The sequence below is a fragment of the Lutra lutra genome, chromosome 5, assembly GCF_902655055.1.
Source record: "Lutra lutra chromosome 5, mLutLut1.2, whole genome shotgun sequence".
In the NCBI taxonomy this organism is placed as follows: domain Eukaryota; kingdom Metazoa; phylum Chordata; class Mammalia; order Carnivora; family Mustelidae; genus Lutra; species Lutra lutra.
In genome coordinates this window covers 86,021,184-86,047,359 of record NC_062282.1, presented here as the reverse complement: position 1 = coordinate 86,047,359, position 26,176 = coordinate 86,021,184, and the positions used below count along the sequence as shown (strand labels likewise).

At 37.7% G+C, this 26,176-nt stretch overlaps 1 protein-coding gene across 1 annotated transcript in view; it reads right to left on the bottom strand.

Annotated features, from left to right (window-relative positions):
* Positions 1–26,176, bottom strand: part of SPINK5 (serine peptidase inhibitor Kazal type 5) — a 78,495-nt gene that overhangs the window by 35,125 nt on the left and 17,194 nt on the right. Inside the window, exons 5-15 of the mRNA XM_047731512.1 lie at positions 19,982–20,109; positions 17,885–17,948; positions 16,848–16,975; positions 15,304–15,370; positions 11,218–11,345; positions 9,593–9,680; positions 7,408–7,535; positions 6,067–6,148; positions 4,527–4,654; positions 1,976–2,057; positions 1,534–1,661 (exon numbers count right to left, since the gene is read on the bottom strand). Of these exons, the coding sequence (XP_047587468.1) occupies positions 1,534–1,661; positions 1,976–2,057; positions 4,527–4,654; positions 6,067–6,148; positions 7,408–7,535; positions 9,593–9,680; positions 11,218–11,345; positions 15,304–15,370; positions 16,848–16,975; positions 17,885–17,948; positions 19,982–20,109 (1,151 nt within the window). The remainder of the gene's footprint in view (positions 1–1,533; positions 1,662–1,975; positions 2,058–4,526; positions 4,655–6,066; positions 6,149–7,407; positions 7,536–9,592; positions 9,681–11,217; positions 11,346–15,303; positions 15,371–16,847; positions 16,976–17,884; positions 17,949–19,981; positions 20,110–26,176) is intronic.

The following is a 26,176-nucleotide window of genomic DNA, read 5'->3' as shown; positions in this document are numbered from 1 at the left end:
ATAAATGATCACTATCATCATCACTGTAATTATTATTAAGAGTGAACCCTCCCAAAAAAGGCATATGATGGAAATGAAGTGAGGGTGATAGCTCTTAACCATTTTTGACAACTAATGGCATTGCAAATCAAGTTTAGCACAACTGGATCTATAATCTAAACAATTTAATCCTGTTAAATATGTAAAAAAGTTTTCATTTTAAGATATAAGAATGTGTAAATAATATTTAAAAATGTTATGGTTCAATCAACATAAGACTTTTTCATTTATCAAATTAAAACCTTTTTAAAAGGCGCAAAGATGAGGCGCCTGGGTGGCTCAGTCAGTTAAGCATCTGATTTCAGCTCAGATTATGATCCCAGGGTCCTGGGATTAGGCCTCAGCAGGTAGTCTGCTTCTCTCTCCCACTGCCCCTTTTCTGGCTCATGCTCTCTCTCTCAAATGGATAAATAAAATCTAAAAAAAAAAAAAAAAGGTGAAAAGACAGTTTGTATATGGTATGAACGTGTGCAAGAAAAAACTATGGAGGGAAAATGATTCTCAAAAAACCCAAGAGCCTTTGCTAACATACCCACAAAATATGACATAGTCAATCTTTATTTCTTTTTGGTAAGGAAGTTTTACAGTGATGGGAGAAAATTACTAAAATAGGCCCAAAATTGTGATGTGTCTCATACTTCTTTATATGGAAAGTGATCTAAACTTTATCATGAGTCTAAGTTGACTAAAAAATTTAAGAAGCATTTTCTTTCCATACTGGGAAATTATCAGAGGACACAGCAAAGCGGATCACTAGGTGGCAGAATTAATTCCTTGTCACTGAAAGATGAATGTTCAGGTAAAGAAAAACAGACTGAAAGAAACCTAACTACAGGCAAGTATAATCAATTGCCAGAAGTTATAAAGGCATTGCTAAATGATTATGTCTACAGCATACAGTGGAAAACATCATTTTCTTCATTTTTTTCCCTTGCACTGATATTTCTATCATTCCCAACTTCTCTGGGCCTTTATGTTGTTATCTATAACTTAGGATAATGCAAGAAAGACCCACTTCATGTGTTTTTGTGAAGCTTAAATGGGATTAGGTATCAAAGCTTTTAGCAAGTATGTGCCAATTACATGCATTCAATAAATGTTGATTATGATGATTCGGTTTTTAGTGCTTTCATGCCCAAACACTAAAGGACCAATCTTCGGGGTTATATATAATGCTCTTCACCAGGGAAGACTGAATCATAGAGCAGTCTTTTCTCTGAATAAAAGATCTTGAGTTACCTTGAAAATATCCTAAAAGAAATTATTACAGTTCTCTTTAGATCACAATAATCATCATCTGAGAGCTCTCCACTTCTTGTTTTTGTGTTTTCTTGTATGGGGTTTTGTTTTGTTTTGTTTTTAATTTAAGTTCATTTATATGTGACATCTAAGAATGACCTCTGCCCTGAAGAGAAAAATGCATCATTCACAATTGTTTGAAAACTTCCCTCAGTTCTTTCCCCCTCTCCTTCCGAAGTACTGGGCTCTACTCACAAGAAAGCCTCACACATGGAGCACGTGTTGCCATGCATTTTCCCATCCGGGCCCCTGATGGGGTCGTTCTCTCGTGTGCAGACAAGCTGTCCATTCTTCCTTAAGTTGCGGTATTCACTGCACAATTCCTGTGAAATTGAGGAAGGAAGTTTGAGGTTTTGAACACAGGTTGGGTCAAGTTGGAAACAGCTGAAGTTTAGACTTTTTTTCTTAAGTGGGGATCAGTAATTGGCTTATTTTAGAATAGTTCTTAACTGGGAAGACATGACTATTTTTATATGATAAAAGTTACACGCCCTTGATCTGGAAATAGTCACACATGCTCACGTATAAACAAACACGAACTGTACAAATGTTTCCTACAGTTTCAGGGGATTTATGAGTTTTCTGGATGCCATCAATGGAGTCCAGGTCCTCTGACTTTTGGAGAAGTTCCCCTCACCTCAAAGGGAGCTGTGTTCTCAGATTCTCTCTTACTTCTTGACTCACTTTCCTTCTTTTTCTTTTCTTCTTCCTCTGTTTGGCTAAAAAAAGAATGATTAAAAAAGACATCAGTAAGGATCATAGAATGTCCAGGTTGAAAGTGACCTCAAATATCACTTAATTATTACAGTTAATACTTATTAAATTCTGGGGCCCCTGGGTGGCTCAGTCAGTTAAGCATCTTCCTTTGGCTCAGGTCATGATCCTGGGGTCCTGGGATCAAGCCCTGCATTGGGCTCCCTGCTCCCTCTCCCTCTACTTCTCACCACCTTCCTCCCCTGCTTGTGCTCTCTTTCTAAAAAAATAAAAAATAACAAACAAACAAACAAAACCCCAAAAAACAACAACAAAAAAACTTACTAAATTCTTACTATGTGCCTGACCTGGCACTCATTCCATTAAATCTTCCGAACTGTATGTTATAAAACTACTACTATAACCCCATTTACAAATGAGAAAACTGACAGAATGGATAGATTTTCCAAGGACACAGAACTAACAAATGTACACTATAGATTTAAACCCTAATCCAGGGGCGCCTGGGTGGCTCAGTGGGTTAAAGCCTCTGCCTTCAGCTCAGGTCATGATCCCAGAGTCCTGGGATCGAGCCCCATATCGGGCTCTCTGTTCAGCAGGGAGCCTGCTTCCTCCTCTCTCTCTCTCTGTCTGCCTCTCTGCCTAATTGTGATCTCTATCAAATAAATAAATAAAATCTTAAAAAAAATAAAATAAAATAAACCCTAATCCAGAGGAAGTTTTTTGATCTTCCACTACTCAAGACTTCTAATACTCAGTAGGTCTGATTACTGTCTAGTTTTTCTTTAATCTGCTAGTAAATTCTCTACTTATATCATCCTTGAAACCCCATAGAGGTCATTCTACCCCTAAGTCATCAGACTGTTAGGAAGTTGCTCCTGGCATTGAGCCAGACCCCTTCCACAGCTTTCACTCATTGTACCCACTTTTATGCACAGAGACAACCTAGAACTAATGTTGATAAAACAAAAGTTCCAAGTTTTGAAACTTGGAAATTTCAAGACCATGACTTCTCCTTTGCTAAATGTACTGAGGCTTAAGAGTCCTTGAAGGACACTGTTTTATTAATTTCTCCTTCTTCTTTTTTTAAAAATTTTTATTTATTTTTTAAATTTCTTTTCAGTGTTCCAGAATTCATTGTTTATGCACCACACCCAGTGCTCCATGCAATACGTGCCCTCCTTAATACCCACCACCAGACTCACCCAACCTCCAACGCCCTTCCCCTCCAAAACCCTCAGTTAGTTCCTCAGAGTCTCATGTTTTGACTCCCCCTCCAATTTCCCCCAACTCCCTTCTCCTTTCCATCTCCCCATGTCCTCCATGTTATTCATTTCTTCTAAATTTGTTTTTGCTTTCCTGCTGTAGTGGTCCTCTCATAATGGAACACAAAAAATGAAGCAGAAAGTTAATCTGAACTCACTGCTTACATTTTCTAGAATCCCTTCCATAACAACACTTGTCTAGTAGAAGAGAGAGATGTTGAACATATAGTCACACATATCAATTTATAGCTACTGACCATGCTTAGTGCTATGAAGCAAAGTCCTGATTACCATGAAGGAGAAAGTCTGGGGTTAGGGATGTAGAGTAGGCTTTACCATGGTTGTTCAAGCTGACGAGACACCTGGGAGGGGCTCACTCCACCAGATACTCATCATTCTTATTCCAAATCATTCCTCCAGGTCCTGTGTATGAACTAATGTACCGTTTCACATATTGGTATGTTTGCTTTGTGATGTGTTGTGTGATTTCAGATGACTTCATAGCCCTCTCTGCAAGGGTAAGATCCTTGTTTTACATCCTGTACATTTCCACAGGAACCCAATTAGTGATTGATAAGCAAGAATGATTCTTTGGAGTTGGTTAGGAGTGACGTCACCATGATGGCAACATAGGTGGTTGTTAACTTCCCTTCCCCTCACCAGAACAACCAACCTCTATTTAAGACATGACTGAGAATCCTAGAACACAAAGACGAGCTTGAAGTATGCATTGCACCTCAGAGACCAAGCCAGACTGCATTAGAAGGGTACGAGCAGCAGCTACATGTGGACCTCATTGCCCCCCCCGCAGCACAGAGCAGAAATTACTCTTTGATAATGATGACACTGTGCAAAAATGCCATTGACAGGAAACAAACACAACTTAAGAAATAAAATATAAAAAGTTAAATAAAAAACAAAAAACAAAGCAGAGGGGCACCTGGGTGGCTCAGTGGGTTAAAGCCTCTGCCTTCTGCTCGGGTCGTGATCCCAGAGTCCTGGGATCGAGGCCCATGTTGGGCTCTCTGCTCAGCAGGGAGCCTACTTCCCTTTCTCTCTCTCTCTCTCTCTGCCTGCCTCTCTGCCTGCTTGTGATCTGTCTGTCAAATAAATAAATAAAATCTTTAAAAGACAAACAAACAAACAAACAAAAAACAAAGCAGAGAGGACAAAACTCTCCCTCATTTTCCCAGGTACAGCGCTACTCACAAGAACACCTCACACATGGAGCAGGTGTTGCCATACATTTTCCCATCTGGGCCCTGGATGGGGTCGTTCTCTCGTGTGCAGGGGAGTTTTCCGTTCCTTACAAGCTTGCGGTATTCACTGCACAGCTCCTGCCAAGATAGAGAAAGCAAGCTGGGGATACGTTTTATTCCTATTCTAAGCAGAAGACTGGAACATCAACATTGGCAGAAACTAATGTTATGCTTCTTTAACACCAGGACTTTAGCTGTGTTTCTCTCAAATGTAAAATTTAACTCAACAAAAAGAACTCATCATTTGCTAAGAAATGGAAACAAGACATAATGGGATGTCACAATATAATAAAAGAGGTAGACAAGTAAACTCCACTATAATCTAAACACATTAAAATATGGGTGGTGGAGCCAGGGTGGCTCGGTTGGTTAAGTGTCTGCCTTCGGCTCAGGTCATGATCCCAGGGTTCTGGGATGGAGCCCCAGGTCAGGCTCCTGGCTTGGTGGGGAGTCTGGTTTTTGCTCTCCCTCTGTGCTTCCTCCTGCTCTGCCCTTCCCCCTGCCCTGCCCCTCCCCCTGCTCAGCCCCTCCCCCACTCATGCTTTCTCTCTCCCATGCTCTCCCTCTCTCTTGCAAATAAGCAAAATCTTAAAAAAAAAATTGTGTAATATAATAAGTGTAAACATACAGGTACAAGGAAATCTGAGAACACAGAGGTTGGGGCCATGAGATCTGATTGTGAAAACTGGGAAAGACGTCATATAACAAGAATAATTTGAGTGAGACTGAAGAGTAAACAGCATTTTTGTGGGTAAGAAGAGGATTGGGGAATATGCATACAAGACCCTTAAGTTGAGAAACAAAGTAGGAAACTACATGGGCATATAGCAGAACATGAATCTCTGAATGAAGGTAAACCAAATAAGAAGGGAGAGATAAGAGATTGAGGTACATCCTATAGTTGATGATGAGCCACCTGTGGCATTTAAGCAGAACAGTACTGCAATCTGATGAATATTGTGAAGCTTTACTCTAGCTCAGTTGGGGAGGGCAGCTGGACCAGGGAAAGACTAGAATCTAGAAAGAAAAGTAGAAAACTTTCTTCTTCTAAATAATAAGCAGTAACAACTTATAGAAGGCTATGGAAACGAATACTGTAATTTCAGAAGTAAAAATCAGGCTTTCTGTGTACAGAAGGAAGGTATTTCATCTCAATTCAGATGTGAAATTTCAAAAATTCATATGTAGAAAGCATACACGTATAGTCTCTGGGAAGTGGTCTGCAAAAGCTAACACAGTCTGTAAGTGATGGAACCAGTGTTAGAACCCAGTTTTTTCAGACCTCAAATAATTTTTACTTCACAGGGTTAGTTAGTCTTGGAAGCAGCAAGAATTGATGAAGTTCCCATAGCATTAATCTCAATGTCATCTCTAGATTAAAGGGTTAGGATTTCCTGGCAATTTTTAGTGGATGATACCCTACCCTTTAGACTCTGAAATATGTTCAAATTAGAATGCCAAGTAAGACTCAATGGGTGGATTCCACTCACTGTATATGAGGGTGTTTTTTCAGATTCTCTTTTATTTCTTGCTTTTACTTCAGCCTTTTTCTTTTCTTCAGCTTCTGCTTGGCTAAATTAGAGGGAAAAAAAAAACGAGAAGAATCCATTGGACCAAGTACAGGCAATTATTTGTCCACATTTTTGCATTGCTACTCTGTCCTCCCTCCTTAGGAAGAATAATTTTGTCTTTTTATCACTACATACCAATGAGAAAAAACCAAACAGCCTTTAGTATGGTACGATACCATAACTTCTTCATACTTTTTGCTTAACACTGAAAGAAAGATAGTGATTGTGGATCTAGAAAGCTTGCTTTCTATAAAATACCTTTCTTGCCTGTGGTCAAAAAAGAAATACCGTCAAGGTCCATTAAGGAGATATCAAAACTAGTACCATTGTGACGTTATACCTGGAGGCTGAAAGTGGCCTTTATGAGGGACACTGACTGGTTCCCTTGTTTCACAGAGAGGAGCTGAGGCACAGAACGCTTTGGCTATACTTTTAGGACAGTGCTGTAATCATCCAAGGTCTCTCAAGTCTATAGTCTCTCTATCACATCATGCACACCCTCGCTTTATTAATTCACCTTAAATGTATTGCTTATTCATAGTTGCGTTATCTAAAGACAAAATACAGTACAGGTAGAAAAAGGCCAATAATTTCCATACATTGATAAACCAAATGAGCCTATATTTGCTTTGCGCAATAGAATTGCATGGAATGTACGGTTAACTGATGCTACTTCAACCACAAAAGGCTGTCAATCAAAACAAAAGAACACAGATTCGAAAGAGAAATCAACTACTTAATCTTAGTTCAATCAGATAAAATGGGAGCAGTTCCAAATTTTGAAAGGAAACTGCCAATTCTAACTTGCTGTTATATAAAGTAACATTTAATTTTGTAAGGGCTCATGATTGCTTGATGGGCAACATTAACTCTAATCATCAATATCTGCATTCAGTGCTTGCTTTGGACCACAGCCTCTCTGGAAGATGAGCTGCCTATAAACTTGTACAATAGATTCATATGTGAAGCTTCAGCACAGGGAGTATGTATGTGGTGTTTGCACAAGCTCAGGGCTGCCAGGATGTTCCAGTGGTAAGAGAATGGGTGTCAGGGAAGTAGACATATTGGAGTAGATAGCTCTAGGTTCTTCTCCCTGCTCTACCGCCAACATTCTCAGTGTAAGTATTCCATTTATTCAACTCCCTTCCCTGTTTTGAGCCACAGTTCCCCCATTTACAAAAGTAGCTAATTCTATTAGACTCTCTGTTAAGTCCCTACTCTCTCTGGCATTCTTTAGACACTCTGGCATTCTATACTCACTAGAAGGCTTGACACATGGAACACAAGTTTCCATGCATTTTCCCATCTGGACCACGAACAGGATCATTTTCTCTGGTACAGAAAAGTATTCCATTCTTTGCATGATCCTGATATTCACTGCAGAGTTTCTAAATAATGAAAAGGAGACAGTTTACATATAGTTCCCTATTCTGCTTATACATTTTATTTTATTTTATTTTTTAGAAGATTTTATTTATTTATTTGAGAGAGAGAGAGAGAGACTGAGATAGTGAGAGATAACAAGAGCAGGCAGTAGAGGGAGAAGCAAGCTCCCTACTGAGCAGGGAGCCCAACATGGGGCTTGATCCATGAAGGCAGATGCTTAACCGACTGAGCCACCCAGGTACCCCTGCACATTTTTTAAAAAAAGATTTTATTTATTTATTTGAGAAAGAGTATGAGAATGAGTTGGTGGGGGGAGTCAGAGGGCGAGGGAGGGAGAGAATCTCAAGCAAATTTCATGCTGAGCATGGAGCCCAATGTGGGGCTCGATCTCATGACCCTGAGATCAAGACCTGAGCCAAAATCAAATGTCGATTGCTTACCCAACTGAACTACCCTCACGCCCTCTGTTTATATATTTTAGATGCTGTTAATTAAAGATATCAGAGAAAAGGAACTAAGGATAAAAAATAAAACTTACAGGATTTAGGGTCATCACAAAATTTTGTGATATTTCTCTCCGTGTAATAGACACCCATTTAAGTCAACAAATGTAATAAGGGGATATAAATGTAAATGTGATTTAGCTCTTTTATCACTCAAGTGGACAGGAGTAAAGAATTGCAATATAAAAAGCTGAGAGATATGACAAAGGTCTGAGTTAAATCTGTACAAGCACAAAGGGAAGAATGATTCATGGAAGTACAGAGAAGACTTTATAGCTGAGTTCTATATCTTTAGGATGTGTCCAGGTAAATAGTGTGGCAAAAGGTTCTCTAAGAGGAATTATGACATATATGCAAAGACAGAGGAGCATAAAAGACCATAGTATCTTGAGATAATCTATTATTGTCAAGACTAAAGTATTAGCTGGATTAAGAGAGGAAAGTTTGGGAAGGGGTCAAAAAGGAGACCTTCATAATAAGTCAAAACTAGATCACTGAACCTTGAAGGGAATTTGGACTTTATTCTTAGGAAATTGGAAAATGATAAATATTTATAGAAGAGAAGAACATAAGCAAATCTGTTTTAGAAAGACCACCCAGCTGGATGTGTGAGGATTTGAGTAACTGGAGACTAAAGTTGGAGAAACTATAGAAGAAAATAAGGAAAGAAAAGGAGGGAGGAGGGTGGAAGAAAGGAAGGAAAAAGAACAAGGAAGACAAAAAGGAAGGAAGAAACCAGAATGAATGATAAAAGGAATGTCTTGATTTGAGAAATAAAATTAAAGGATTGAGGGAAAGAAATCAGTTGAAAGTGAGGCCTAGACAATATTATGGAATTACATGAAGTCAGAAGGGGAACTAATAAAGTAGGCTGTTTTATGAAACTGCGAACCACACACTACAGAAGCTGGGGTAACTCACTGTTAAAAGTAAGCTAAATAGGAGTGAAATGGTCCAAATATCCTCTAGGATACCCTCAAATGTTGGCTTTTCATAAGGTCACTGAGTCATGGAAATATTTCCCACTCTATAAAAACAATGTGGAAGATGAACTGAATATTGAGGATTGAGGAAGATGTTGGTAAGAAGCATAGAGACCAGCCAGAATGCTAATGCATCAACACAAAGGAAATCTATTAGATGTATGAGCTAAGTTGGTAGCAGGAGAAAAAAGGACAAATGACTAGCTAAGAGATGTTTAGAAAGTAGAATGTGGTATGATTTTAAAGAGAGAATATTAAAATGTTACATAGAAGACCTCCAAATATATGTGTGATACCACATATAAAAAATTTGAATTCAGATAATGCTTTGATATATTACCTTCATTTAGGAACTATTCTACTAATATGACTTGATTAATTTCCTCCAAATAGAGCTAAAAATTGTAATGCTGAATTATTCTTCTAAAGCTTATGAAATACTAACTATAAACTACTTTCCAGAAAATCCATCAGTAGTGAAGGAAAATGAACCAATATTGAAAATGTGTTCTAGAGTAAAATGCACACACACCCCACAAAAGTCATAATTAAATTGATCAAACTAATCCTCACCTCAATTTCTCTCTTAACTTTGACTTTTTCCTCAGTCTTCTTCAGGTTTTCATGTGCTTTATTTTTTTCTTCTGAAAAATGCTGTTTGCTGGAGGAAAAAACAAAAATAAATAAATGAGTACAGGTGCTTCAAATCCTCATGTTATAAAATAGTCATTTGGGGGCTCCTGGGTGGCACAGTCAGTTAAATGTCTGCTTCAGCTCAGGTCATGATCTCAGGGTCCTGGGACGGAGACCAGCATCGAGCCCAGCATCTTGCTCCTTGCTCAGCAGGGAGTTGGCTTCTCACTCTTCCCCTGCCCCTCCCCCTTTGCTTGTGCTTTCTCTTTCTCACTCTCCCTCTCAAATAAATAAATAAATAAAATCTTTAACAAAAATAAAATATGGAAAACAGCCACGTGTTCATGAGTTCTAGAAAAAACATCTTCCATTCATCTTAGGGCTCCTGATTGAAATCTTCACTCTTTCTCCAAAGAAGCTCTTTTATTTTGCCCTCAAGTATGATATTTCTTTCCATTGCAATGACCGTTTTCATCTTGCCTTCTTTTAAATCTTCTCAGCTTAAATTCTGCCTTCTTTAAGAAGGCAGACCAGACCTCACAGTGAAAATAAACTGTATATCTGCCATTGTATTTTCATAGCTGAATATTCTCTTATGGCATAGTTCTTACTCTGTCTTGCAACGTGTGTGTATGTGTGTGTGTATGTGTGTCCGCGTGTCCATGGCTTATTTCTGCTGTTTAACTTTAAGCTACTTGAGAGCACGGACCTTTATTCATATGTGCACTCAACATTTGGCTAGCAACTATTTTTTGTCAAGCGCTGGCCTGGGTGCTATATATAAAACAGACACATACCCGGTCTTGTTCATGGAACTTAGAACCCAGTCAACAAATGGTCACAGAAGTAAATACAGAATTGCCAGCTGTGTTGATTGTTATGAAATAAAATTATTGAGTTATAAAGACTGATTTCAATTAAGAATTTCAGGAATTCTTATCCAAAGAAGGATAATCCTGAAATGTGATCCACAGAAGAAGAGACACTGGGTAGCCAAGACTGAGACAAACTGGCAGTAGGACAACATAAACGAGAGAGCTTCGAGGATTCAAGGATCTGAAACAGTGACAAGACCTGGTCTGAGACATCTTCATAAATGCTGTAATTATTGCAGGATTTGCACTTCCCCCAGGTCAGACGCCCGATATGAAAAGATAAAGTTAATCCAAGTCACGTATAAACATGAAGTTTTCCTGGGAGACAACATCTGTTCTTTCACTCAGGATAATTACTAAAGGAAAACAGTCAAAAGTCTTGGTATGTTTTGCCCTCATTCTCTATTATGACTATCTTATAAAAAGGCTTACAAAGGTGGTGGGAGGAAACAATAAGAAGTATTTTGTAATCCAGCCCTCTAACTGGAAAACAGAATCCATTTGTATTCAGAAACAGACATATATCATTAGGATCTACTTACTAGGTGATATCATGATTTGCAGAAGACAGAAAACTGCTCAAAAATTTTCAACAACAAAGCTGCACCTCAACATTGTTCTTACTCGCCATTCCCACCAATCTCCACTTTACCCATCCTGTCCCTCTAAAGAACCCACATCTGGACTCACAAAATTTCAGCGCACAGAGCACATTTGTTGCCATGCATCCTGCCATCAGGGCCACGAATTGGGTCACTCTCTCGTGTACAATAAAGTCTTCCATTCCTCACTTGGGTTTCATATTCTTTACAAAAATCCTGCAAAAAGGTAAGTAATTACATTTAGCACTTTTCTACTCCTTAACACAGAAAATGTGTATCATGGATTTATAGTCAAAGAATGTCAGGCCTAGAAGCTGTTAGTAAATATGTAACATGTTAATGAGGATTAATAAGAAATAGTAATTATGTTATGAAATTACTAGGTACCTGCATTTACTATGTGTATATTTATTAAAAGATAGAAGAACTGCGTGGTGCCTGGGTGGCTCAGTTGGTTAAGTGACCAACTCCTGGTTTGGCTCAGGTCATGATCTCAGGGTCTTGAGATTGAGTTCCCCTTAGGCTCCACACTCAGCGGAGAGACTGCTTCTCCCCACTCTCCCTCTACCCCTTTCCCAACTTGCACACGCACTCTCTCTCTAAAATAAATAAATCTTTTTAAAAATGTAAAAGAGCCTTATAAAGAATAAGGCTGAGCAAACATCTCATAAAACTAGATGACTCTTACTAACTTTTAAGTCTATGAAAAAAGGATTACAAAAAAAAAGATCTTTCAATGAGTTCCAAGAAAGACATAATAAAATGCAGCTGGCCAAGACAAAAGAAAAATGTGTCAACAAGCAGAATAGAGAATCTGTAAGATGAGATGCTTAAACACTATTTAATATGGATCAAATCAAGAACAATCTGGTCTGGTTTGCAAGGAAAATGAATAAGGTGGCATCCATTGTCCTCTCTGTGAATCTGTGGCCTCCTTTACTGATGTTCACTTTAACGTGCTCTGCCTCGTTTATCAATGTCCATTTCTAATACAGTAGGTGGAAAGCATGGAGAGTGAATCTAATTTTCCTTCATTCCCCACTGGAGAGAGGTAAAACACCAAGACTAAAATTTAAATTTAATTTAAAAGGCTGTGACTTCCCCCAAATAACCCAAGAAAGGTTTGTTCCAGATTTCCCAATGCTTTGGTTTAGGACTTTTGGGTTTTTCTCTGTTTTGAAAATTCTATTATCTGAGTTGAAGGCTAAACTTTATATTTACAGCTATATTTATATCTCTATCTACCCCAAATTACTCTAAATTTAGGAATCTCCATGTCAATAAACATGTTTTGCAATGGCCTGTATCACTATATAATCTACAAAAAAAAATCTACAAAAATATGCTTCTCTAAGCCTTTTTCAACTATGTCACCCTCATCTTCCCATTTTAGCCAAGAAAACATGAGCATAAAGAGTGTGGTTTGAAGTTGGAAGACCCTAAGCAGCTAGACTGTGCCTTTGTGAAATTTCCCTGGGAAATCATAGCAAGGCATGGGTATGGGCATAGACACCACAGACAACTCTATCTTACCAACTACACAATTAAGTTTTTGGAGTAATGTTCTTTAAGGCCTTTTCTAGATGTAATATTCTAAATTAACTGTCATATGATCTCCGTGATATGAGGGAGAGGAGATGCAACATGGGGGGTTGAGCGGGTAGGAGAAGAGTAAATGAAACAAGATGGGATTGGGAGGGAGACAAACCATAAGTGACTCTTAATCTCACAAAACAAACTGAGGGTTGATGGGGGGAGGGGGCTGGGAGAGGGGGGATGGGGTTATGGATATTGGGGAGGGTATGTACTATGGTGAGTGCTGTGAAGTGTGTAAACCTGGCGATTCGCAGACCTGTACCCCTGGGGATAAAAATGTATGCTTATAAAATTTAAAAAAAAAAAAATGAAAAAAAAAAACAACAACTCATATTTCATCAGGACACTTTAAAAAAAGAATCCTAAGTGTGCCTGGGTGGCTCAGTGGGTTAAAGCCTCTGCTTTTGGCTCAGGTCGTGATCCCAAAGTCTTGGGATCGAGTCCCACATTGGGCTCTCTGCTTCAACAGGGAGCCTGCTTCCCTTGCTCTCTCTCTTTGCCTGCCTCTCTGCCTACTTGTGATCTCTCTCTGTCAAATAACTAAATAAAATCTTAAAAAAAAAAAAAGAATCCTAATTGACTCCTAATAAGAAGATATTTGTTTTTGGAGGAGCAATGGGTGTGCTCCCAACTTCCTGGTTGTAACAATCCGGGAATAAAGACACAGAAGACAATCATCTATCTGATAATCATAGCATGGTAGGAAAATTACTGTTCAATGGTTCCCATAAGAGAAACAATGATAATTTCAGTTTATAAGTTGTGATTCATCCAAGGAGATTCTGAAGAAATGCTTTTGTGAACAACCCACTGACAGGCTAATTATGCAGCAGATATTGAGCCATCACTGTAAAGCAGTCGCATTCAACACGATCACGTCCAGTGACCCCACCAAAACAACGACCCCAGCCACAGAGGAAAAGAGGGAAAAATAAACAAGACCTGAGGATAGATAATGGAAAAGAACTGTCTGTGTTTACGGAGGAGTAAAATGTTCAATATTACAAGATGACCCGAAGTTTTTGACTGAAATTTAACAACTAAAAGAATTGCTTTTCAAACCTCAGTTAGTATTAAACAAATTCCTGAAGACCGACTCCTCCATATTCCTTCACTGAAACTCTGTTGAACACCCTATTAGGGTGGGAAATTTGCTTATCACGAAGTAGAAGTACCAAAAACTAGACTTGTGTCTATCCTTAGGAAAACACATGCCCATCATCCACAAAACTGGTATATTTGTTGTGCCGTCTCTCCCAATCAGATGGGGCTCCCAAATGTGGGGCATCCTGATGGAGTTGGGGCAGGTGGCACAGGTAGTAAAATAATCCACCCAAGACAGAACAAAAGAGATAAAAGTATGTTGGACACCCCACAAGGAAGGGCAGGAAGGACAGCAAAGGATAGACTCTTCCATGTGGTAGTGGGTAAGGGCTGTATTTAAAGGCGGAAGGAGAGGAGGTATGGGAATGTATGGAATTTTCCTTTTTTGGTACCTATATCTGGGTGTAAGTAGCCCATTGGTTAGTTAGGGCTGATATATATTTCAAGCCGGTCACTTGATGGGCCTGTTTGGATTCAGCCAGGGGATCACTGTGGGACCTTTTGCCTTGATCAAATTTCCATTGTTCAAGCCTCCGGCCTAAAAGAGGCCTCTACACTTGTAGTAGCACAGAAGAGTACAGGGTGTGGAATCACATTACAACAAGAAAGTAAAATTGAGGTCATTTATCCAAACTCTTAATTTGGAACAAAGAAACTGAGGCCCAGAGAGAAGAGAAGACTTGGTCAGTTTCATACAGCAAGAACGTAACAAAACTATGGGTAAAACTAAATTGTTCTGACTTCTCAACAGAGAGGAAGTCATTTAGCAAAGTAACTGCTATCAGTTATAGTGAAAGTAGGGTTTAATAAACTTGGTGATTTAGGAAATCCAAGCTGTATCACCTACAATGTTTACTCAATTACTAAAAGGAATAAATTTTTATACTAAACAATTAAACCACATAATAATTTGAAAAACTTAACTTTAAGGGCTCTTTTAAAAACACAATATTTGCCTGATATTTTTGTTTAAACAGAAGCAAGACCTTTATAAATGTAGGCCTCACTGTAATAACCATAACAAATGACTCCAGTTTGTATCAGTGGGATGATTCATAAAATACACCAGTGGATACACTGTTTAAAAGACTCTAGAATTATTTTAAACTTATTCCTGTCTGATTTATATTATGTCGTATTAAAAAAATTTATTCAAAGCAAAATTAATCTAAGCCAGGGAGACGGATGGTGGAAATTCAGTGGAATTTAAATAGCATATTTTCTGGCTTATATTCTTTCTTTCCCTTTTTCTTAAAAATAGCATATTGTGAACTTCGGGTGGGAAAATGAAATTTTAAATCTGAATCTAATGATTAATATACTTGAAATAGTCAACTTGTGGAAGTTTGGAATTAAGGGAAACAATTTATTGTAAAAATTAAGGACAACGACATTACTGACCCACCTCAAAGAGTCAAGCCTAACTTTGTTAATACTTTGGCCACAAGATCAAATTATGTTGTGAGGAATTTACCTTTTCGACACTTCGTCGAATTCTGGTTTCACCTTCTCTCTTGGCATTTTCCTGAGCTTCTTTTAAGCTGTTAAGAAAGAGAACAGTTGGTCAGTTTCTGACTCATATTTTCAGGGTCCAGTTCTGTGCTAGGCACTTTCATATCCTTGGCCATACCTTGTTAAACAGATCCACTTTCAAGAGACAAGCTTTTCCCTGTCTCTAATTGGAGCCAGAAAATTGCCAAAGATAAGGAAAGGTGTGAAACTGACTCACTGACAGTCAATTAAAGGCTTTGTTCTGTAAAAGCAGGTGGGTGTGACTCCTTGATTGACAAACGGAGATTGCTGGGGAAAATTCCCTGTAACTGGAAGAACCAAGAGCTTTTTAACACAATGCTGTGACAAGGGTGAAACCAAACTGAGCATTTGAAGTACTGCAGTCCACACCCTTATGAAAACCTTTTCTACACCTTGTAAAGTGTTTGTTTGCCTTCATGTAAAATCACCACAGTTAAAAAAAAGTGACATTGAGCTTCTGAGTCCTCTTGTATCTGTTACCTAATTACAATCCCATCCGGAGACAGGCAGTATTATTAGTTCCACAGAGGAAGAAACCAGGAGTTGAGGAGGTCAAATTCTCTTTTTTAGCTAGTGCATGAAAACAGAAAGTCACAGAATTGGGGTGGGTTGGAAAACTAAAGGCACATGTCTCCTAGATAAGAATGTAGAATTTTTTTTTTTTTAATGTAGAAATTAGGCTTATTTCCTGTCTGGAAACCAGATATAATCACTGTTTTGTAAACCTGATAGGACGTGCCCTTGAATTTTCTGGCAGCACACTATAATTTTCATAGGCAGGTGTGAAATTTATTAATCTGTTAGATCTTTCTCTGTCCTGATTTTAAAGATCCATGGATGTAAATGGAGCACTTAAAAGCCTGCTGACATATAGAGAGTCTCTATCTTGTTTAACCGTCAGAATATTAAAGACTCATTGGATCTTCACTTCTCGGCCTTAGTACTCACAGTTAGGCGCTCAGAGAAAGTTAACCCTATCCTTCCCTTTACTAAAGTTCCACCTTCTATAGTAATAAGAAGGCAGCCACATGACATTACTGTTATTTTTTTAAATTAGACTGTCACTTCTAGTAAGAGTCTCTGTACAAATTCAAATGAAGCAATGCCTGTCAAACGACTGACCTAGTTTATTCCAGGAAAGTGTTTTCTAAATTGTAAAATACTGTGCCTTATAAAATACTGTGCATTGTCCTATCACTATAATTAAGCAAAGGAAGAGTCTTGAATTTAAGAACTAACATAATTACCTTACCCATGCCTTTTAAGAAACTCTAGCAGATGATATGAATTAAAAAGAAAAGAAGCCATTCAGAGAGCAAGGATTATTTCACCTTACAAAGACAAAGAATTGTATGCTTCATGAAAAGGACTGTATCTCTCTGAAAAAGAGTGAGAAAAAAAGTGATTCTGGAGTGACTGTCAGGAAGGCAACCAAGTGTGTCCTCATTAAGTCCACCTACTCAGAGTGGAGATGATGATACTTACAAAAGCTCAGCACACATGGCACACTTATTGCCATGTGTTTTGCCATCAGGACCAAGGACTGGATCATTTTCCCTTGTGCATCCAAGTCTTCCGTCCTTCACATAAGGCCGAAAAGCACTACATACATCCTGAAGAACAGGGAAAAGAACTTAACATTCACCATCCTGATTGTAATGCCTTCCACGGTTTTCGGAAATCGTATAGTACTCAGTGTTTCTCTGCCCAATGTATCCTAGCCACCAAGAGCAATGCCTAGAAGTAGCTTAGTAAGTGTTGCATAATTCACGAGGTTATATATGGTGCTCATTTACTTATTCATTTATTAGTAAACACAGATACCCTAGTAAGTGCTAGAACTAAGGTGGAACACAGTGCTTGCACTCAACTTGCTCACGATCTACTGGATGACACAAAGAGACATTTAAAATATGATGTGCTAACTGTCCTGGTAGGTGCTCTAGGAGCATAGAAAGGGCACCAAATCTTGACTTAGGAAATACATTCAGCTAGAAAAAGTCAAGTGTGACAGGTCTGAGATACTCATTTCTTTCTTCTGTCATCACAAGTGCACAGAATGTTAGCAAAGAGAAAAGCTATTTAATCAAAATCTCATTTTTTGATATGGCAACAGTGGTACAGTGTGGTAAGTAATTTGTCCAAGGTCTCCTGACAGCAAGTAACAGTGCTAGGGTTTCAATTCAGATTGACTGATTCATAATGCCCTTCCTACGACAAGTGTAGTTTCCTTTTGATGGATGGATGGATGGATGGATGGATGGACTGATTGGTTTTTGTTTTGTTTTGTTTTGTTTTTTCATAGAAAGCAGAAATAGAGCTGAACATTCTAACTACCAGCGTCACCTGCTAGAGTTGTAGGAATCAACTGCTTTTCATCCAAACAGGCAGTGCCCGATCTTATGTAAAGCAAGAATTGCTCTCTTCCTAACACCCCACACCAAAGAAAGAAGAGGAGATCATCTCCTTTCTCTCTAAAGTCAGCCTCCCAAGATTTCCCACCATTTGGCACTCGTCCTCACCTCCTCTGGATTACTGGTCTCACATTCCCCTTCGCTTTTTATGCCAACTTGGGACCTGGTTTTACTGGAATTGAAAGTCAGGAGACACAGAAGTTTAGTATCACAGAACTTCTTACCATTCAAAAATAACTTATTGTCACTGTATTATGATTCTCCTTTGTACTTGAAAACAGATGTCACATTGCATTCTTTTCCTCACTTACTCTTTCTAATGAGAGCTTATGTTTACAGCTTGAAGTTGAAGAAATAGAATTATGTTGGAGGGCTAATAAGAGTCAGATCTATAAATATTATTTCTAGAATTTTCTTTCCTATGCTAAAGAGAATCCATATCAGAAGAGAAGGAAAAAGTACACCTTATAACTAGATAGTAGATGTCCCCAAAGAACTATGCTGTTGTTGATGATGTTGTTTTGAATATATGAATTCAAGTTCATAGATCTAACATCCTACTATATTATTCTTTGTTTGGCTTATGCTGACTAATGCTTTGGTTGTCATGGAAAGTACCTAAAGTCCCAAGAATTAGGTTGATTCAGTCTAATAGAGCTTTAACGCTATCTGAAAACAGAACCATAAATGTAAAATATACTTCCTACTTTTTAAAAAGGTAAGGCAGCTTAAAACCACAGCCTGTGTATAACAATGAAAAAACAATATAAGGAGAAAAATGAAGCTATTAAAAGTGATAAGAAAGGGGCGCCTGGGTGGCTCAGTGGGTTAAGCCGCTGCCTTCGGCTCAGGTCATGATCCCAGGGTCCTGGGATCGAGTCCCGCGTCGGGCTCGCTGCTCAGCAGGAAGCCTGCTTCCCTTCCTCTCTCTCTGCCTGCCTCTCTGCCTACTTGTGATCTCTCTCTGTCAAATAAATAAATAAAATCTTTAAAAAAAAAAAGTGATAAGAAAAAAGTTCTATCAAAAGATAACCTCTGAGGGAAACAAACAAACAAATCGAATCCCAATGTTATTGCAGAGTCTCCTAGTAAGCAAAGCTAAGGAAGAAACCCAATGAGCAGTATGGCTCTCACTGTATAATGTAGGAAGCATACCAGAAATTAGGGATGAGAAATTTAGACCTGATGAGATTTAAACATTCTATCACAGGACCCTCCATATAAAACACAATAGTAGTTAAATGTACAGTATGCTCATAATAGTATTACAAAATACATATCTAATAAAACCTGTCTGTTCTTTGTATGTATGTCTGTATTTATGTCTGTATTTTCCATTTATGTTGACCACTCGTAAGAGGTGAAGGCACTAATTTCAGACTGCATCTCTGAAAATGCAAAAATGCAAAGGATCAGAGTGATTTGATTCAGTTGTATTTTGGTAAAGATACTTATGACAAGAAGGGATAACTCTTGCACAATCCTGAAGACTGAATGTTTATCATACCCTTTATTGGCTTCAAGCACTGGTTGCTTTATATTTGCAAAAACTGAAGAGCAGACAATTCAAGACTGAGGCCACAGGCTAGAACCTGTGAAGCAGGGTGTGCCATCTTACTGACTGAAGACAACTGACAACCAAACTTAGCACTGAGGTACACAAAGAATGAAATGGGGACAAAATGTTGGACAGCAAGATGCGTTAGCTATGTGACAAAGGTCGAATCAATGGGGAGAAGTTCAATATTAAAAATTCCAATTCTCTATCTACTATTATAAATTACTGAGCACTAAATGAAAAAAATTACTTGATGATTAAATAATTCTCTGTGAACAAAGATATACTCCTAGAAAGACAGATAGAAATGGAAATATGTCTGTTACGTGTAAGTATATGTACATATATGTGTGCTTATATGTGCACACACAGGGAGATACACAGATTTAGATCTATCAGATGTCTGTCTACTTCACAGAGATACTGATAACTATCTGATAAACTGCACACAAAGGTGCTTTGTAAAATATAAAGTGTTGCACTACGTATTTTTTTCCGTAAGAATAGTAAAAGGAGTGGTCCTAATAATTTACGGCTGGCTAACTCTCACAAAATAAATTGATATTTTAAAGACTGGAAGAAAAAACTGTGTCATGTACTTATATGGAGAGTATGCTTTAGGGAGAAAGCCTGCCGCAGATACTCACGCGTTCTCAGCACACAGCGCACATTTGTTGCTGTAGGTTTTCCCATCTGTGCCACAAACGGCTGCGTTGTCGAAGGTACAAATAAAATCCCCATTTCTCTCTTCTTTCCTGAAATCATCACAATTCAACTGCAAGAGACATTATCAAGGAACATCAAAATAGAAGAGATAAAATATTTGTTAGATACATAGATACATAAATAGGTTAACATTTTAAACCCACAACAATATAACTTAACTGAAGAGCAAAACAGACTGTATGGATAACATTATGGATAATAGAACATGGCCCAAGAACAGAGATGTAATTAGATTTCAGGACAAAGAATTGCTATTTGATCTCAGCCACTGGCCATCTGGTGAGGTAGGCTAAGTCTCCTCTCTGAAACTTTGTATATACTGTTTATCAAATCCTGCCCTCCTTCTCTGCAGAGTGGTAATGAAGTCTAATAGATAATGTATAGGAAAGATCTCTGTAAACTCTAAGCTGCAATAAAGTTTTTATTATTATAGATCAGGGTAGTGATCAGGAGCCAGATTGCTGGGCTCATAATTCAAATTCTGCCACATACTGCTGTGTGATGTGGGAGTTACTTAATCCCTCTGTGCTTTAGTGTCCTTATTTGCAAAATACAATAGTACCAACCTCTCAACATTTTAAATGGTTTTCAGTGCACGAATATATGCACAGCATTTACAATGGCGCATAGCATGTCAAAACCACCTACTGTTATTACTGTTGTTATTTTAAACATTTTCTACACTGACAATCAAGCCAATCATGAAACATGTTTTGGGGATGATGGAAGAAATCCCCAATCTCAGCTCATTTTTTAGTATATGTGCTGCCGAAGCGAGCACCCCAATCTCAGCTCAAATAATATGATACAAACTTAGGGACATACCCATATGGTGAGAAAAACAACTACACTAGGTGGTAACTGGAAACTAGGATTTGATTCTCACCTCCGCCACCCACTCACTCCACCTCTTTGAACCTTACTTTTCTTAACTGACAAATGGAAATTCACACCCCATCTGTACTACAGATTTGTGCTGAGCGTCAAATAAATACCTAGGAAACCTTATTTGGCAACACTATTGTGACATGAGCTAACTAAAGAAAACCTAGACATAACTTGAATTTAATTTCTATCTAAAAGCAAAGAATGACATTGGAGAATTTTTCAGTTATTACATCACATGACAAAATAAACTTTTGATGTTATTGTCATAACACAAATATTTTAAATATAGATATGGAACACTTAGAATATAGACCTGTGACCTAGTATGTTACACAATAGAAAAAATAAAAGAATAATGGATACAAATACGTAGAGAATTTGTGAACCAAAATGTTACATTGAGGAATACTTCCAAAAGACAATAAAAAAGGAAAAAGAATTTTACTTTATTTATTTATTAAGATTTTATTTATTTATTTGAGAGAGAGAGAGCCCGAGAGGGGGAAGGGGCAGGCAGGAGGAAAAGCAGAGTCCCTGCTGAAGCAGGGAGCCCAATGTGGGACACGATCCTGGGACTCCAGGATAATGGCCTAAGCAGAAGGCAGTCACTTAACCAACTGAGCCACCCAGGTGACCTGGAAAAAGAATTTTAATTAGGAAAAAAAAAAAAAAAGCTATGGAGATAACCCACTATTCATGTCATCTGTTTGGGAAAAAGTTAAAATAGAGTGCAGATAAGTAATGGCTATAGGTATTGCATTTATTTGGTTGTTCATTTGTTCCTCAAAATTTGCTAGGCTCTGAGTTTCTACCAGACTAAGACACTGCAAAAAAAAAAAAAAAAAAAAAAAAAAGAAATGTATGTTCTAAGGAACTTACATTCTGATGAGAAGTTAAAGACCATAAATATAATTTTAACTTAAATAAATGCTATTAAAAATAACTGGAACAATAACTAGAATGGTGGTTATTTTAAATAGAGTGTCAAGAAAGATTTCTCTGTAAAGGTAACATTCGAGGTGAAATGGGATTAATGGGGAGAAACCAGCCATTAGAGATCTGAGGGAAGGACATTCCAGGCCTAGAGAACTGCACGTGCAAAGGATTTGTGATAGGAACTAGACTGTCCTGTTGAAGGGGCACAAAGAAGTGTGTCTGAAGCATAAGGAAAAAGCAGGAGAGGGGCTGGTTTTCTCTCTAAGGTCATTTCTGAAGAAACCACTGAAGCATGGGTGGCATGGATTGATTTTATTAACTTGGGACAATCACTGCTCTCCCTCTTCAGCAAAAGCAACAGCAGCATACTAGGTCACAGGTGTTGGAAGGGTGATGATAGGGCAGATAAAAAGCCCAGCTGTAAAAAAAAAAAAAAAAAAAAAAAAAGCCCAGCTGTGAGGCGATGAGAACAGGTGTGGGTATTTACTACTCCACCTCCTCCTCCCCCTCCAAACTCCAAGGGCTGGTAGGTCACAACCTAGAAAGAAAACATCTTCCTATTACTAACAGTTTCTGAGAACTTACAGATGGATTCCCAACCTGGTGGACTGGCAACAGAGTGGAGGGGTAACGCTAGTTCCAGAAACTTCTGATCTAGGCTTTATCCCTTTTCCTATCCTTACACTCACCAGAGAGGCAGAGACAGAGCGTAGCCTTGAACACCATCTCACTCAGTGTAGCAGAAAAAAATAACTAAAGCTATTATGGAATCTTAGAATGGGAATACCTGTATATGTGAGGAACAAAACATAAAAGAAAATGGTAATGTGAGCAAGATTCAGTATCAGTTGAAGCAGAATTATCAGAATGCATAGAAAAAAAATTTTTCAAGAGTAACTATGCTTTAGAGAGAAAATATCTGCAATATGAAACAAGAAAAAAAAGTTATAATCGGAAAAAAAGTGGAAGTTTTAGACATGGAAAATATTTAAATAGTTATAAATAAAACAGTAGAAAGACTCAAAGTAGGATAGGTACAAGTACCTAATGAATTTGTAAACCAGAAGACTAGATCAAGAAACTCTCAGAGAAGCAATCATAAAGGAAAATGAATTTAAAATAGAAGAGAAAATCTAAACAACATGGGGAATAGAATTAGAAGTCCCCAAATGAGGCAACCATATATAGGAAAAATATTTGAAGAAATAGTGAACATTTCTAGAATCAATGAAAAATGAAAAACAAAAACAAGAGAAACAGAGAAACAGCCATAGCAACTCAAAGATGGAATCTAGTCAATAATAAATTAGAGAAGTTTAGGGCTTTTTTTTTTTAAGATTTTATTTATGTATTTGACAGAGAGAGAGTCGTAGGTCACAAGTAGGCAGAGAGGCAGGCAGAGAGAAAGGGAGGAAGCAGGCTCCTTGCTGAGCAGAGAGCCCAATGTGGGCCTCGATCCCAGGACCCTGAGATCATGACCTGAGCCGAAAGCAGAGGCTTAACCCACAGAGCCACCCAGATGCCTGAAGTTTAGGGCTTTTTAACCAAATAAAAGCAAGCTAACATATGTTAGGGGAGAAGATACAGATTTAACAATAAACAGTGGCATTAGTAATAGTGATGATAAATAGTTAAAATATGGGTATTTGGTTAAGAGGAGTCATAGTAAGAGTCAAAATAGATATGCAACCTTTAACTCATCATCAAAGAAAACTGAAAGGAAGAAACTACTTTTAAATTATTTTTTAAAAGTCTGATAACTGAAAATATAAAAAATTAGGAGAACCAAGTCCTAGTACAACAGAATTAACAAACTATAAATGAGCTAAGCACACAAATTAAAATACAATTTGTGCTTGGATTTAAAAAACAGGATTAGGGGCACCTGGGTGGCTCAGTGGGTTAAGCCTCTGCCTTTGGCTCAGGTCATGGTCTTGGGGTCCTGGGATCGAGCCCCCGAATCGTGCTCCCTGCTCAGCAAGAAACCTGCTTCCTCCTCTCTCTCTGCCTGCTTCTCTGCCTACTTGTGATTTCTCTGTGTCAAATAAATAAAGTACTTAAAAAAATTTTTTTTTAAATGAAAAACAGGATTGAGCAGGTATGGATGATAAAAGAAAATTAAAATTGGGCGCCTGGGTGGCTCAGTGGGTTAAAGCCTCTGCCTTTAGCTCAGGTCATGATCTCAGGGTCCTGGGATCGAGCCCCGCATCGGGCTCTCTGCTCAGCGGGGAGACTGCTTCCTCCTCTCTCTGCCTGCCTCTCTGCCTACTTGTGATTTCTCTCTGTCAAATAAATAAAATCTTAAAAAAAAAAAAAGAAAATTAAAATTAAAGAGCACACAGATACTGAAACAATAAGACAAAAGATATGAGGTAAAAATGAATAAGAAGAGAGCAGATGTAGTAATAATAATACTAAAAATATAGAATTCAGCCCAAAATGCATCATAAGTGACAAAAGACACTATGTAAAGTAAAAGGGAAAACAGAACATAAGGATATAATAATTACTGAGCATTCGTTCACTTAATAATATAGGCTCTACCTCCGTCAGACTGCAACCAAAAAATTTTGATAGAATAAGATAAATCAGTAACTGGATTTACAGATTTTAGCATATACTTCTCAGAAACTGATAGATCAAGGAAAAAAATTAAGATGCTTATGCCATTAGATTTTTATAGAAAACTATATCCAGGAAACAGCAAATAAACATTTTTTCCAAGACATAGAAAACATTTATAAAAGTGGAATATTTACTAGGCTACTCAGAAAGTCTTAGGAAATTCAAAGGATCAATGTCATATGGTCTATGTTCTCTGCCCAAGAAATATTTGGCGAAGAGTGACAAACGGAAACACTTCAAGCACCAATCTTGAGATAGATGATCATTAGTAACTTTACATACCCTTGTCATGGAATCTTAAAATTAAAAATTTTAATGCTCAATCCATTACAATATGTGCACCAGAGAAAACATAAAGAAATAAGAACAAGTGACACAGATAACAACAACAACAAAAAAAATAGAGAAGATTAACCAAAAAGCTGATACTCAAATTCCTATGACAGTTGGTAAGAGATAGAGAAGACAGAAATAAAAACACATGCAATCATCATTTTAAGTAACTATATAAAAATTGACACATATATACAACAAAAACATATTATCAGTATCTATATGCTAAAACATCTGAAAACCGAAATAGAGACAGAGATACCAAAAAAGTGTAAAATAGTTACAGTGGTTTGATAGGAAAAGTGGAACAGACATTAATCCCATTGATAAACTGGTCTGAGATACTCCCTCCTCCAAATGCCCAAGTACTAATAGCTTTAAAATCCACTGTCTAAATTGTTAAGAAAAACTGAAAACTTGTACTGAGTAATAATAATTTAAAAGTTATTCCAAAAATTGAGAAGGCATGTTAACTGAAAAATAATTGTAGACAGTTTTATTGAGGTTTTACTTACATAGCATAAAATGCATGAATTTTGGTAAATTTATGGAGGTGTATAGCCATCACCTCAGTTTTAGAATACTTCCGTCACTCTAAGAGTTTCCCCTGTGCCCATTTACAGTTAATCCCAGTTCCCAGCTCTAGCCTTAGGCAGCCACAGATTTTTCTGGTTATAAATTTACCTTTTCTGGATATTTCTTATACATGGAATCATAAATATGCAATTGTTTGATTCCAGCTTCTTTCACTTTGCATAATGTTTCTTAGGTTCATCCATGTCATAACACTATCAGGGGTACTTTCCTTTTATTTCTGAATAAAATTCCACTCTATAAATGTAGCTCATTTTGTTTATCCGTCACCAGCAGACCTGCAGACATTTAGATTGTTTCCAGTTTCGGATTATTAAAAAGAATACTGTTATGAATATTCACATGCATGGCTTCATGTGGACATATGTCTTCACTTCAATGGGGCAGAGTCCTCAGACCAAATTTATTAGGTCATATGGCAAATTTATGTTTCACTTCTTCAGAAGCTGCCAGACTGTCTTCCGATGTAGTTGCACTCTTGAATACTCTTTCCTGCCATCTCTAAGTGTTCCAGTTTGTCCACAATCTTAACAACATTCTGTATTTTCCGTTTTGAGGATTTACAGCCATTCTTGTGGGTGTATAACAGCACCTCACTGAGGTTTTAATATGCATGTCCCTACATAATAATAATGTAAAACATCTTTTTAAGTGCTCACTAGCCATTACATTTTTAGTGTAATGGCTATTTCTAATCGAGTTGCCTTCTTATAATTGAGTTGTAAAGAGTTCCTTACATA